The sequence below is a fragment of the Rhineura floridana genome, chromosome 3, assembly GCF_030035675.1.
Source record: "Rhineura floridana isolate rRhiFlo1 chromosome 3, rRhiFlo1.hap2, whole genome shotgun sequence".
Taxonomy (NCBI): Eukaryota; Metazoa; Chordata; class Lepidosauria; order Squamata; family Rhineuridae; genus Rhineura; species Rhineura floridana.
Window position 1 is genome coordinate 76154893 of NC_084482.1, and position 13244 is coordinate 76168136.

At 43.7% G+C, this 13244-nt stretch overlaps 1 protein-coding gene and 1 long non-coding RNA gene across 18 annotated transcripts in view; one reads left to right on the forward strand and one right to left on the reverse strand.

Moving 5' to 3' along the window:
- The window catches only part of CACNA1A (calcium voltage-gated channel subunit alpha1 A), a 360598-nt gene that overhangs the window by 321357 nt on the left and 25997 nt on the right, over window positions 1-13244 (forward strand). For all 15 annotated transcript variants that reach the window (XR_009761364.1, XM_061616674.1, XM_061616687.1 and 12 more), the window contains one exon: window positions 611-724. Coding sequence is in view for 14 of the 15 variants with exons in the window: in XM_061616674.1 (XP_061472658.1) it covers window positions 611-724 (114 nt within the window). In the remaining variant the exon portion in view is untranslated. The remainder of the gene's footprint in view (window positions 1-610; window positions 725-13244) is intronic.
- The window catches only part of LOC133380097 (uncharacterized), a 69376-nt gene that overhangs the window by 23289 nt on the left and 32843 nt on the right, over window positions 1-13244 (reverse strand). The gene's annotated exons all lie outside the window — the stretch shown is intronic.

The window sequence follows — 13244 nt, forward strand, 5'->3', positions numbered from 1 at the left end:
CAACTTGCTGTTGGCCTCCTTCCGCCACGTCAGTCCCAATGGGTGCCAACCACCAGTGTTGAATGTGAGGCTCCTCAGGACATAAAGCAGCAGTACAACAGTCTTCAGATCCAGAATCGAGACAGTCCATTGTGTTATATTTCTAGATTTGGGCAGGAAATAGGCTTATAAGGTGCAAAGGGGATATTGAACCCTGTATAGGAGAAGAGACCTTAAATGACTAGAAGTTGTCAATAACATGAGGCCAGAATACCTAGACTCCATTAATCTTTGGACGGTTGTTCCATGTCTGTCCCTCCCAGCTCCCCCCGATATAGAAAGGAGTTTCCTTCCATCTGGCCTCCCATGTTTCCTCCTGAACCCATTGCTTCAGAGACCTTGCAAAGATGCATCTTTTTGCCCATAAGATTGGACCCTGCTTTTATTTGTATGAATTCCCTGAATTCCTGTTTTTATATACTTTCATACTGCCTTTTTACTGGATTTTTGTGTAGTTATATTATTTACTGGTTTTTTGTTATACAGCGTTTAGAGTTTTTTAAAATATCAAGTGGTTTATCAGTGTTTTAAAATAAATTAATAAATAAATAGTCTGCCTTGCCTAATCTAGTCTGTAGAGATGCGGGAGATGGCAAAGGATGGCTACTCAGACAGTGACCAGTACCTGCCCATGGAAGGCCATGGACGTGCTGCCTCCATGCCACGACTGCCTGCTGAAAACCAGGTGAGGGTTTTTTTATCCAACCCATTTGTGTACTTGAGGGCTGTGGTGACCTCGCATTCCGTACACACTCTTTTGCTCCTAAGGGTAGCAGTAGTCCCTAATGTCACATACACATCAAGGAGGCAGCAGTGCTGGGCTTGGTGCTACTGGTCCTGGTGCAAAGTGAAAGAATGTTTGAATCTTCCTGGTCTGAGTTTCTTTAGGGTGTGTATATCACCTTAAAGAATGGCATGGTCTTTCCAGGAACAATTTCAGCTTATTATCATGCACTGAAGGCTTTGCTTGCACACAGGAAATGAAAACAACACCTTCCTAGCCCTGGGCAAGAACAGGTGCCCTGACATGCTACCCAGGGAAGACCCAGGTCAATGGCACCCAAGCGTTTTCTGCATTAAGTGTAGTTTGGGTCTAAATATTATACTGAAATCTTTTTCCACAAGGGGGCTAGAATTGTAATATTTCTGCTCTTGCATTACTTGGAAAGCAATTTCTAACCCTAACTTATATTCCATTCTCTCTTTGGGATTCCCTCTCATTTATAGGCAAGGCATAGCAAAGGGATACAGAAGGGGAAGAGGAGCATAATCTAAATTGCTTCTTTCCCTCACAAATATGAAGATGCTGTTTAGGTGACTGGTCCAAGCTCTTACGTCATCTCCTCTTCTTCTGTAATTTGAATTGCAGACCCCCTCCCCCACCGCCTTCAAGTTAAGCCCTTTAAATTTATGGAAATTGCTCACGAGAAGGCACTTGTGTGTTCTTCCTAGCAATATATCACTGAAGAATGTCCTACATACAAGGCAGCAAGTTACCTGTCATTATAATTTATTGGTCCAAATATGATGGAAAAGCTCTCAGGCTTTCTCATTAAAGTCAGGATTTTGCTGTAGAAAGTATCCCTTATATTCCCAAGGCTACCATTGCCTTCTCCATACCTACAGCGACTCCTCTACCAATTTAATGGATCCTCTCCAAGTCCTTTTAAGAAAGGAGTTCCCCGAATACTTTTACAGCTCTCTGATCTTTACCATCCAATCTATAGAAAACCAAGTAGGCTATACAGTTCAGCTAAACAGCTGGGTAGCAGCAAGACTGAAGTGGGTGTTTTATTCCAGCCTCATGGCAATCAAAATTACATAATGGAAAGAAAGGCAGAGCAGATCTGCGGCCATTTAACCTCACTGTCACCAGTACAAGTGAGATGATGGAGTTGCACCAAGGTGCATTGATGGCCTACAAGCATCAGGTGCCTGGTACACATTTCTTTCAACTTGCATCAGCAACAAGTGCCCAGCAGTAGCACCATTTGCTGCAACACATATATGTCAGCTCTCTAGTACCTTCATGAGCAGATCAAGTCCACTGTGTCCAAGGATGGAAAGATTAAAGAGGGGAATGAAACATTTCCCTTAAGAAACATAAAAAGATATGACATGTGAATGTAGTAATGCAACAGATTCTACCCAAGAAGAAGATAAATGGTACCTCTGTGTCAGGGGAGGAGGGAGGAACTGTCCTTTGAATAGGTCATGGACACCATGCACCCCTGGCATTGGAACAGAGCATCCAATAAGACAGGGATGGGAAACTTTGGGCCTCCAGATGTTGTTGGACTCCAACTCCCAGCAGCCCAGCCTGCATGCCCAATGATCAGTGATGATGGGAGCTGTAGTCCCAAAACCATCTGCAGAGCCACAGTTTCCCCATTCCTGCTATAAGACCTGGTGGCTGGAAATCAGGTTTTCACAGATCTTGTCTCTGCCCTACTGCTGTCCCACTAGGCTTTCACCAGGTCTCCTATTGCTGCCTTAAGTGGTCTTTTTTGAGACACAATTTCTGCTAACTTGTTGCTTTGACCAGGCTGCAATTTTGCTTTACTTTATTGGCCTGTGGAGGGCTGCTTTATTATGCTAACCATGTCCTTCCCCTTTGCTTCTCTAATGGGGAGTGGACAAAAAGGCTGAATTAAACTTGACAGCTACACCTCTGTGGCCTGTCACAACACAGCTGCTGTCAAAGCAAAGGCCACATTCTTCTGCAGGTACCATCCATCTAGTAACATACGCTTCCTGATCTGGTATGAAGCGTGCTTTATAGTAGCAATCTTTCCAGGGTTGTGAAATGTTGTCCCAGCAGCCAGTGTTGTGCAAGGCAGGAGGTAGGGAAGGGATAATGGGCTGGGGGAAGAGTGCTCCTTGCTACGCATGTGCCAAGCAGCAGTCGCTCTTAGCATGCTCCGCTGTGTAGCAGCATTTACTGCCATACCAACAGGCTAAGCATATTTGTGTCTCTGTGTATATGTGTGCAAGTGAGAGCTTGAGCATATTACAACCTAAAAGACCGCATACAAAATAAATCTATCATTTGCAACAATTTGTTCATAATTATGTCTCCCAATTCTGCCTAGGGGCCCCTGAAATTTAACTCACAAATATCTCAGCAGCCACAACTTGTTGAAAACTTCAGCAATGGCAACCTAGCTATCAAACACAGAGCTTTCCTTTAAAGCAGAGGCATACAAATTGAATGACCCTACATGGTCATCTCCAGCCACAGGTAGGCATCCTGGGCAAGCTGCCATTCAACCCAGTGAGCTAACTGTTCTTGGAATGTTCCCAGTAGAAGGCAGCTTGGAGTAATCAACATTGCAAGGACTTGGCAAAGGATTAGCCCTTTGATTCAGCACTTGGTATTATTCTTGTTAAGGCAGTGGCTTTCAAACTATGTTCCAGAGGCTCAGGTTCCTCAATGGAAGATCAGTAATGGCAGACACTCCTAAAAAAACCACTTGCCCATTGCTATTGATCTTTCCTTGCAGGCCAGAACTTCAGGGGAGTTCTAAGGAGCAAGTGCACTGTGTGAATAAAATGTGCTCCCTAGAACATGCACCAGAATCCTTTCCAATGTGCCCGTGTTCCTTGTCAGAAAGGCCAATATGGGAAGGGTTCTCTGCAGGTAGAAATCTTGAAAACCATGGCTTTAAGACAGGTTGCCAACCTTTGGCCTAAGCAGCAGGGGTTTGTAGTACACCATGAAAGGATATGGAGGACCTCTGGGGCCAGCAATGGCATGGAATCAGGCTTATGCTCCTGCCTGGCTCTCTCACACTGTGCTGTTGCCTGCTCCCTGTTCAGTAGACTAGAAGCAAAACCATTCCAAGACACTAGAATTCTTATTATGTAATGAAGAGTGCAGCTGAGGGGTACTGTGTTATGCTCTGGATTTGATTTGTGGTGGTACACTTGCCAGAAAAAGTTGGCCATCACTGCTTAAGGCATCTTTCCTCACTGCCAGATTCCTGCCTTTCTGCCTATCTGCTGAAGTTGGACTAACGAGACCTACTGGGCAGTTTTTGATCCAACATCAGCACAACCAGCTCCTCAAAGACAATTCAGTACATGATAGGGAGTGCTGCTTTCAGCATAGCTGTGATCCTGAGCTACAGTGCAGAAAGAGGGCATCTGTTTGTGAGGAAAGAAATAAATGTGTTGGTTCTCCTTTACTCTTTTGCATGAGCTTTGCATCTGATGATCAAACCTCAAAGCGACAGAGGGAGTTATGGTGGGATGAAGCTGCTAAATGCTGCACAGTTACTGCCAAATGTAAGGACAGACTGGAACTTCCTAGATCAGAGATGGGTGGCCTGTGGCTCTCCAGATGCTATAGTCCAACAACTACCATTATCCCTGACCATTGGTCATGCTGGATGGGGCTGAGAGTTGAAGTCCAAACAACATCTATAGAGTGACAGGTTCTCCACACCTGTCCCAGAGCCTTCCATCTCTATCCCTATTTCCAGATCTTCTGAGTGGAATTGTGTGTGGCCAATGGGAAGAGATAAGAATGGGAGGTTACCTCTCCACTCCCCGAAATAAGCAATGCTGTCTCATTTCTCCAGTCCTATTGCAGCCCATCTGTAGAAGTAAGAACCAAACCTCCTCACTGCCCTTTATAGGCATGTTTAACATATAGCCTTCTTTATCCCTACAGATTAGGGGTAGGTCGTAGCATTTTTAAACAAAGTAATTTAATACTTTGTGATAATTGCCACACTGTCTATAATTTACCTTCTCTAGTTTGACAGTCTCTTCCTGTCATAATAACACGGGCACATAGATGCCTTTCTTGTCACAGTGCTGTCAGGAAGATGCCAATCCTGCTCTTTTGTAGCTCTACCCTTGGTACTCTCACACATACACCTTCCTACTGCCGCTTTCCATTGCAAAACTTAACTCTTAGCTTGTGTCCAGATACCAGATTCCTGTGCTTGTGGCCTTACCCTAGTGCTGTAGCACTCAACCAGCAGTACAGGTAGTGTTTTCTAGGAGAAGCCACATACCTTTTCCACTAGGACATCCCATCCCTGCACCTAGCTCCAGATTCCAGATATGCATACTTGCAGGCATTGTTCTGGCTTCTCTACCCGTCTGTCACACACCTCTGGGTTTGGGGGCTGAGGGGCAGAAGACACAGCACACAGACTGGAGCACTCTGCAGTCTTGGACTCGCCTTGCAGTCTCCACAGTTAAGCGTTGTCTGGTGTGAGTCATTTCCCTCCGTAATAACCTCTTATGGATGTTACACTGCAATTGGCCCTGTTGTCACAGTGTCTGGAAAGGAAGTGGAGGGTGCCTGGCCTTTCATTGATTCCTTATCTGTTTAAAATATTTATATACTGCTCCAGAAGCAAACTCTAGAAGATTTCCACACTTGTTGGCTCCTATGCAAGTAGGGACCAAAGAAGTTATAGGTAGAGAAAAATGTCCCCTGACAATCCTGTCCCTTGGTTGCCTGGATTGAGTGTTGGACTCTGCAGTAGAGCTGTTGTTTCTGTTACTGTTTTGAGTCTTTTTGAGGAGGACTGAAGGAAAAGGAATTCCCAGTTCTCACAAGAAAATCCTTCTGCTAAGAGGCAAATATCAGGGTCAAACACAATGACTGAGTGCTGGCTCATCATTTGGTTCTGATGAAACATTTTGAAGTGTCCCATGACAGTATGTATAGAAAAGTTTTATGAGAACTGGGTATTGTAATGTTGAGGGGATCAGTGGTGGTGGTGGGATTCCTGTCAAGTTTTTTGCTAGTTAGTTCGTTCATTTAATTATTTTTACCTCCCACCTTTTGATCCAAGGTGGCTTTGTTTGTTTGTTTTCTATACCCTACTTTTCAGACAATTTGGCTGACATCCATTTAAAAAGAGAGAAAGAGAGGCCCTGCCATTAGGCTTCCAAACTAAAATTCTTCTTTTTCTCTCCCAAGCTGCTACAGTGATAACCAATTGCCATGTAACATTTCCATACACATGCACTAAATGAGATAATTTTTAAAAGGTGTCCCACAAGAGTGCCACAAGTTACAATGGGAAGGACTGTCATTCCTTCCATTTGCTGCCAGGGCTACTGGAATGTATCCATGCAGAAAAGGAGGTGGTGAGGAAACCCAGGAGCTTCTCTTTACTACTTCACCTTTGGAAAAATAATAGAGTCCAGACGGTACAGGAAGCCCTAGCATATGCTCTTGCTATATTTTTTTATAGTGCTTTAAAGCCATTTAAATTAATTTGAGAACCTTCCGAGGGTGTTAGGGATGACTCTTTGAAGATGTGACTACAGAGAAACATCTAAGAGACCAAACTATCCTGATGGTCTCCCATTGCCCTGGAAGATCATTGTCTGGCATGATCTGAGAGTGGCCCTTTAAACTACTTGAGTTGATCTAGGTCAGGGCGTGGGAGGTAGAATTCTTTAATGTTGTCATAGTGGCCATTGCAAAGTTTAAAGAAGATATTTAAGCCTCTCTGCTTGTAGCAGTTGGCAATACCCGTTTATCTCCCAAGTTAGAAAGCTCCTACTACTTCCTCAGAAATCTTGTTCCTCCTTAGTGGTGAGAAGTGGCAGCAGCATTTAGGTCAGAGAGAGATGCAGGTTGTGATGGCCAGGCAAGAATACCTAGGCTGGGGCAATTTGGTGGAAGCAGATGCCTTTCTTATCAGTTAAGGAGGATTGCTCCCATTTTGGAGAAGCAAAGGTCTAAAATAAGGCATTCTGAAAAGTCAGCTGGAACTTTTATAGAATCATAGATTTAGTAGAGAACCTTGGGCCATCTACTCCATCCCCCTGCTGCAACGCAGGATGCAACTATGCCATGTCTGACAGGGGGCCGGCCAGCCTTGGTTTAAATACCCCCAATGAAGGAGAGCCCATTATCACCTCCCAAAGCACTCCATTCCACTGTCAAACAGCTCAAACCATAAGGAAGGTTCTCCTCATGTTTAGCCAGAATTTGCTTCCCTGCAATTTTCCACCCATTGGTTCGACTCTCTATAGCAACAGAGAACATGAAGAGTGTTTCCATATGTTACCCTGATCAGTGATGGCGGAGACAAAAAAGGAAGTACTTTGTTAAAATGACACTACCAATGGAAGGGGCTGAAGTATGTTGTTGCTGTTTTCCCAGCTCTGTGACCACCTGAGATAATTCCCTAGTCCTCACCCTCCCCTTAACTCACACACACAGATATACTGATGTAGGTGTAGTAGTTCTCTCTATCCAAGGCAAATGGTGATTGACCTAGGTCTGATAGACAGCCTTGATATCAGTTGGATACAATACAAGAATCAAGGCACTGAATGACTTCATTTTAACAGTCACATCTCTGACCAGAAGCCACTCTGATCAACAGAGAATACCCATGGCAGCAGTGCCTACCAAATAAACAAGGCAGTATAGTCATTCCTATTCTACTCATTGTTCCCTTTCAGCATTACACTGTTCTCATTAGGCTTCAGAGTTAGCATACAAAGAATCTCCAAAATTATGCTTCCATCCAAATAAATGGGATGTGTGCATAGGGTTTCCCTATCTTGGAATTCCTAACACCCTGGGTATATCCAAAGTTACAGACCTTCTCTATTTCTTCACTGATCAGACCCTGCTCAGGACTTTCCCTGCAGTTTTTCCTTGCCTTGCTTTGCCTCCTTCGGGTTGGACTGGTAAGACCAGAGTAGCAGAGATGTGGGAATCTAACAAATCAGTGAGAGCAGCCCAGTGTGCAGGGGTGACTGTCCCCATTTGGGCCATGCACAATGTTGCAGCTTTTAACAGTGGCTGAGGGTTCCAATGGCTGGTGCTAGTTGCCGCATGTTTTGGGTTTGGGGGAAAGTGTATGGCCTTGCTGTTGTCTCTGCTGTGCTGCTCGGCTCATCCTTACTGAGAACTGTCTGTCCCTTTGTGGTGTCTATCGTCGTCTGTCTTGGTTGTCAGGAGCAACCATTTATCCAGCGCTGGGCTGAGCTAGGCTGGGCTGGCCTTCTGCATAAAGGACCAACATATTAACCTGACTGTTATCTCCTTACACTCCTCCCTTCAACCCTTTACTACATTCTGGTTCCTCCACCCTCCCCCTTGGTCCTATATTTCCCTTTGCCTTTATATTTATTTCCTTCTCTCTCTCTCTTTCCTGTTTCTGTGTGCACCGTCTTGTATGGCTGCGACAGTGGAGGAAGGCGCGACCGCGAGGGAATAATCTCAGTGTATGTACTGCAGCCTGGGCTCCTGGCTCTGTGCGCTCGCTGCCTCCAGTTCCCCCCCCCCCCGGGCTCCTCAGAGTAGCAAGCTGCCAACTCTTATGTGTCTATCCTCACTCACTCCTCCTTCCCTCTCCCTCTCATACCTTTCCCAATTGCTTTTGCTGCATAAAGTGCTATGCAGGCAAAATCTTTTTCTCCAGCCCATTCTGCCCTCATCTTGTCTTCATTAGGATTTCTCTTTCTTTTACTCACTGTCTTCTGCATTCCTTCCTCCGCTTCCACTCTCTTTGCTTTTAGCCATACACTTTTTTTTGCTCCTGCCTGTTTGCCATGTTAGTTTCAATGGGTGCTAAAAAGTTCTCTGAACACTGTAGCCCAGCAACAGGCTGGTTTTTTTGTCATCACTCCAATGGAAGCTTCTCCTTTGGCCAAGAGAGCCTTTAGGCCAGATGAAGTTTTTGTTTTGTCTAATTATTGTGCCTGCTGGCAGAAAAGTTCCATGTTTGTTTACAGCCCCACACTCATTCTAACCATAGTTCTGCTCCTTCCTCATTTCTGTTGCTATTTTTCTTGGGCTGTGAGGATACAAAGAAGCCAAGTCCTTGCTGGTAAACCTACTGCACCCTCCTGTGGCATTTTAAAGATTTCATGGACTAAAGTTCACTTTATTAGACACATTGTTATCTTGAGTTGGGGTGTGTGTGTACATGCACACCTTATGAAGTGGTCTCTAGTTCAAGAAAGCATATGAGTTGAGTGGGGCTTACTTCTGAGTAGACATGCATAGAATCACACAAAGTCTGCTGCTTTGTAAGGTGCCGCAAGATGCCTTGTTGCTTCTTCTGTCCATCAGATGCCCAACCACTTCTTTCCATTTTCCATCTGGTTTTTTGGGAGGTGGGGTGGGACTTCTTTCTCAGTCTAGACCAGTTATCCATTCTCACACTCACTCCACCAAAGCCTGGATTCTGTGTCCAACATGTTCCTCTCTTTCTTCTCCAAGATGACCTGCTCGTATGCAGTTGTTGACTCAGATGTGCATTCAGCCAGGCCTTCTAGAACCGTCTGCTCAGCAGTAAGCCACCAGAACAAGCCTTGCTTCTTCTTTGACTACAAAAGCACTTATCTGCTGAGTTGAGAGCCTTCGGTCACATGGGAAGCTTCCCTGGCTTCCTAGCACAGGCGTTTGGTGTACTGTGGGAAACAAGGGAAACAGGGCTGCCCAAGAAAAGTGATGGTGTGGCAAAAAGCTTTCGGCATCCATTTATTTGCTTCTCGCGTGTGGACTGTGCAGCCCGTGCTCAGTCTCAGTCTTCAATTCCCTGAATTTGCTGAACTGACAGATATGGTGTGAGCAGTGGGTCTTGGGTGCATTTGAACGTGTGTACGTGCATACAATAATGCTGGGCAGAGAGCTCCCAAGAGGGACAGACTTACTCCAACATCTCCATTCATTTTTACTGTGGCTTTGGAACAAAAGGAGGCTTACTATCAGCAATACTTTCCCTTTTTAATTAGAAATGTCAGATTTTCTTATCCCTCTTTCCTCCAATTCTGAGGCAGATCTAGTTCAGGAAGGGGACCATATGATGGAAAGTATCCCATCCCAATAAAACCAAAGGGAGGGAACACAGAGGGAATCTGGCATATATTCATAAGAATCCCTTAGTAGCTGAAATAGTCCAGAGGTCACACACTCCTCATTCTTTGATAATTTATAACTAGTGGATTATCTGCTGACAAAACACAAATGTTTATTTTGAAAGTTGACTGAGGGAAACTCAGTCAAAAAATACCAGAAATGCTGCTGACTGCAGGCACTTTTCCACTATTTTTAAAAATTATTATTATTGGAGGGTCAGATTGCACACCAAGATTGGCACCTACAGCTGTAATGTCTGAAATAACAATAATCCTAGTAGAGGAGATTGGCCACAAACACAAATGGATGTTCTACCACCGACAGTTGACATGAGATCAGTATCAGATCTAGCCCTTATCTCACAAAGAATTTTTTCCATTGGCACATGAAATACAGGTATCAACCCCAGTAGTTGATATCCTTGGGAGCCTGTGTAACAGCTTTCTGTGACCCAAGTGCCATATGAATGCACATCAAAGAAAGAAGACAGAACAAGACTCAGAGTATATGTAAAGCTATTCTGCAAGTGAGTTTAGGATGACTTGCTGCTCCCATCTAAAAACCGTAGGTAATTCTCACATCTGCTGAAAAGTCAGCAACAGTCAGATGTAAAAAATCACCAAGAGTCTTATATACCTTAGACTAACGTGTGCATATGTAGAAAATATATATTTTCCTGGGACAATGTTAAATGTCTCTTAGAAACTTTCTTAGAGACTTACTGACATCAATGATGCTGGATAAACTTGATGGCTCCTGCACAGAAAGTCATTGTTCATAATTTCCATCCATCCCAAAAATAAGACAGAAGAAGGCTATGTACCCTCTACCTTTGCATGAGTGAGCTATATGTTTTAAAGCATCCTACTGCCTAATTCTGTGATGACACTATCTTCTTGAGGAAAATAGAGCCCTTAGGTTGTCCATATTATTATTAATATTAATTAAATTTCTATCATGCCCTTCCTGAAGTTCCTCAGGGCAGCTAACAACTTTTTTTTTTAAATCGCATTCAAACCATAATCATAACATTGACTATCTTAAAGTACAAACATAAAAACATAATGTCACAAATGCGCTAAATAGGACTTGACAAGATAAACTCCTAATTCCAAGTATGTGCTAAAGGCTCAGATGAATAAATTTGACATGTAAAAGCCATCAGAGATGGGGACAACTGACCTTCCCCAGGGAGAGAGTTCCACGTGCAGGGTGCTGCCACAGAAAAGGTTCTGCTTTGTGTTGCATCACCACCTCATTGGCCATACCCATCAGAGGGACCAAAAGCAGGACCTCCCCTGCAGATCTTATTTTATTTGTTTGTTCGTTTGTTTATTAAACTTCTATCCCACCCTTCCTCGCAGAAGGAGCCCAGCGCATAGGTCTTAAAGCACAGGTTGGCATATACCACCTCAGGTGAGAGAGGCTAGATCTGATGGTCTGCAAAACCTTTATGTCCCCAACTGTGAAAAAGAAAGCAGTTGATTATCATTCTGCCATGTATGCTTACCTACAGTTGTGGGATAAGATGGGATATGTAAGCTAACTGTCCAGAAGAACTATCACAAGCCATTCACAAGAAAACAGGTGCCAAGCAATCCATCAAGGAACAACCTGGAGATGACTGGCTGTGCTTCCTATAGCAGGACCCCTTAGGAGCTATGAGTAGGTTAGACCATTCTTTCCAGAAGACAGACACAAAACTGAGAACTCAACAATGGATGATGAAAGCCTCTTTGCAGCAAATATAGACAATGTAAAGGTGTTTAGATTATTGGCAAGATTGTTGGGCCTGGCTCATACATCTTGTTGGGTTCTCTACCCACACTGTTTAGCAAAATGAGTTTGTTAGGTATTCTGCATTATTTCTTTAATATATTTGTAGCATACTATTCCTGCTATCTTTTTCATTCAATACACCTGCTGAAACTGCCATATTGTAGGAAATACTGTTGTAATTTAGTTTTTTTCAAAACGGACAGAGCCTGTTGAAGAAGAAACACTTGTTCACTTGTAACTGATGTTCTTTAAAATGATCTCTGTCCATTCTCAGCCGCTTCCCCAGATGTCCACCATCACATGTTCCTTTCTGTCTCAGTCTCAGAATACCAGTCCAAACAGATTCTGATGGAACTGTGAGGCAGGAGTCTAAGCATCTGAAGTGACTAGATCAGCTTTACCCCTTTTAAATAGTTATTTGCAACTCTATGGTTATGTGTTTGATTTTAATTGTGGCTCACTGTGCACAAAGAGCCCCATGCTGAGGGCATTTCTCCAACTGTTCTCTACTGGAAAGAGGTTTGTGGAAGGCCTGGTTGCATCTGCATCTGCACCTATATGTAGGTGGGAGAAAGGGAAGGACAACTGAAAGAGCATCAGTTACAAGTGAGTAATTTTTCTCTCTTCCCCTGTGGAGCAGAAACAGTCAGATGGCAACAACAGGGAGGAACTGTGAGCAATGTTGTTATTCCTGGCTCTGTGTTAAATCCGGGAGAGCTGAATACTAGGACTTCTGAGTTGCATACTCAGGCCTGGGATTGTTTGGTCAGAGCAGAATGACTGGGGATTCAAGAGTCCTGACTTCTTTCTTTAGTGTTCCCTCTTTCTCAGTCAGTATGATTTCAAGGCAGGTAACAATGTCAGAGCAATTCCTCAGTTTTGCCTACAGTATAATACAGCAGAGTTAACTTATCCAAGGCAAGGATTGTCTGTGGAGCTTTGATCCCTGCTCTGCAATGGAATATACTGCTTTCAAGGGGTAAGAAACATGGTTTGTTACATGTGGAGATATTAAGTTGCCTTTCCCTAAAGGTTACCTGGATTGAACTAAAGTAAACCAAAGTAATAATGAACCCCTGTGAGGCAGAATACAGTGAGATGTGTGACTGATCTTTTCCTGATGCTCCAGAACTGTTGTACTATGAGATACGTACTAAAAGGGAAGAAAATGTAATTTCCCTCTACTATGGATTTAAGATAATGTTTTGTTTCTAGGCAGCATTTAGAGGTATAGTTCAATTGATAGGCTCCAGGTAGGCGGTTATGAGGGCAGCTTGTTTTACAAGGTACATAGTAGCTGCTTTATACTATACAGCTATTTCTGAACATGTTTCATTGCTGTTTTTGAAATATTATGTTTTAATGTACATGGCTATTGGTGCCTCACAAATCTTTTTTGAGATACCTTGCCTCAAGGAAATAGGTTTGATACTACACCTAGTTCAGGTAGTGCCTGCTGTAAGGCGGGGTGGGGAAAATGGGCCCTCCAGAAGTTACAAGACTATAACACATAATCTCTGACCATTGGCCATGCTGGCTGGGACTCATGGCAGTTGGAGTCCAGCAATAT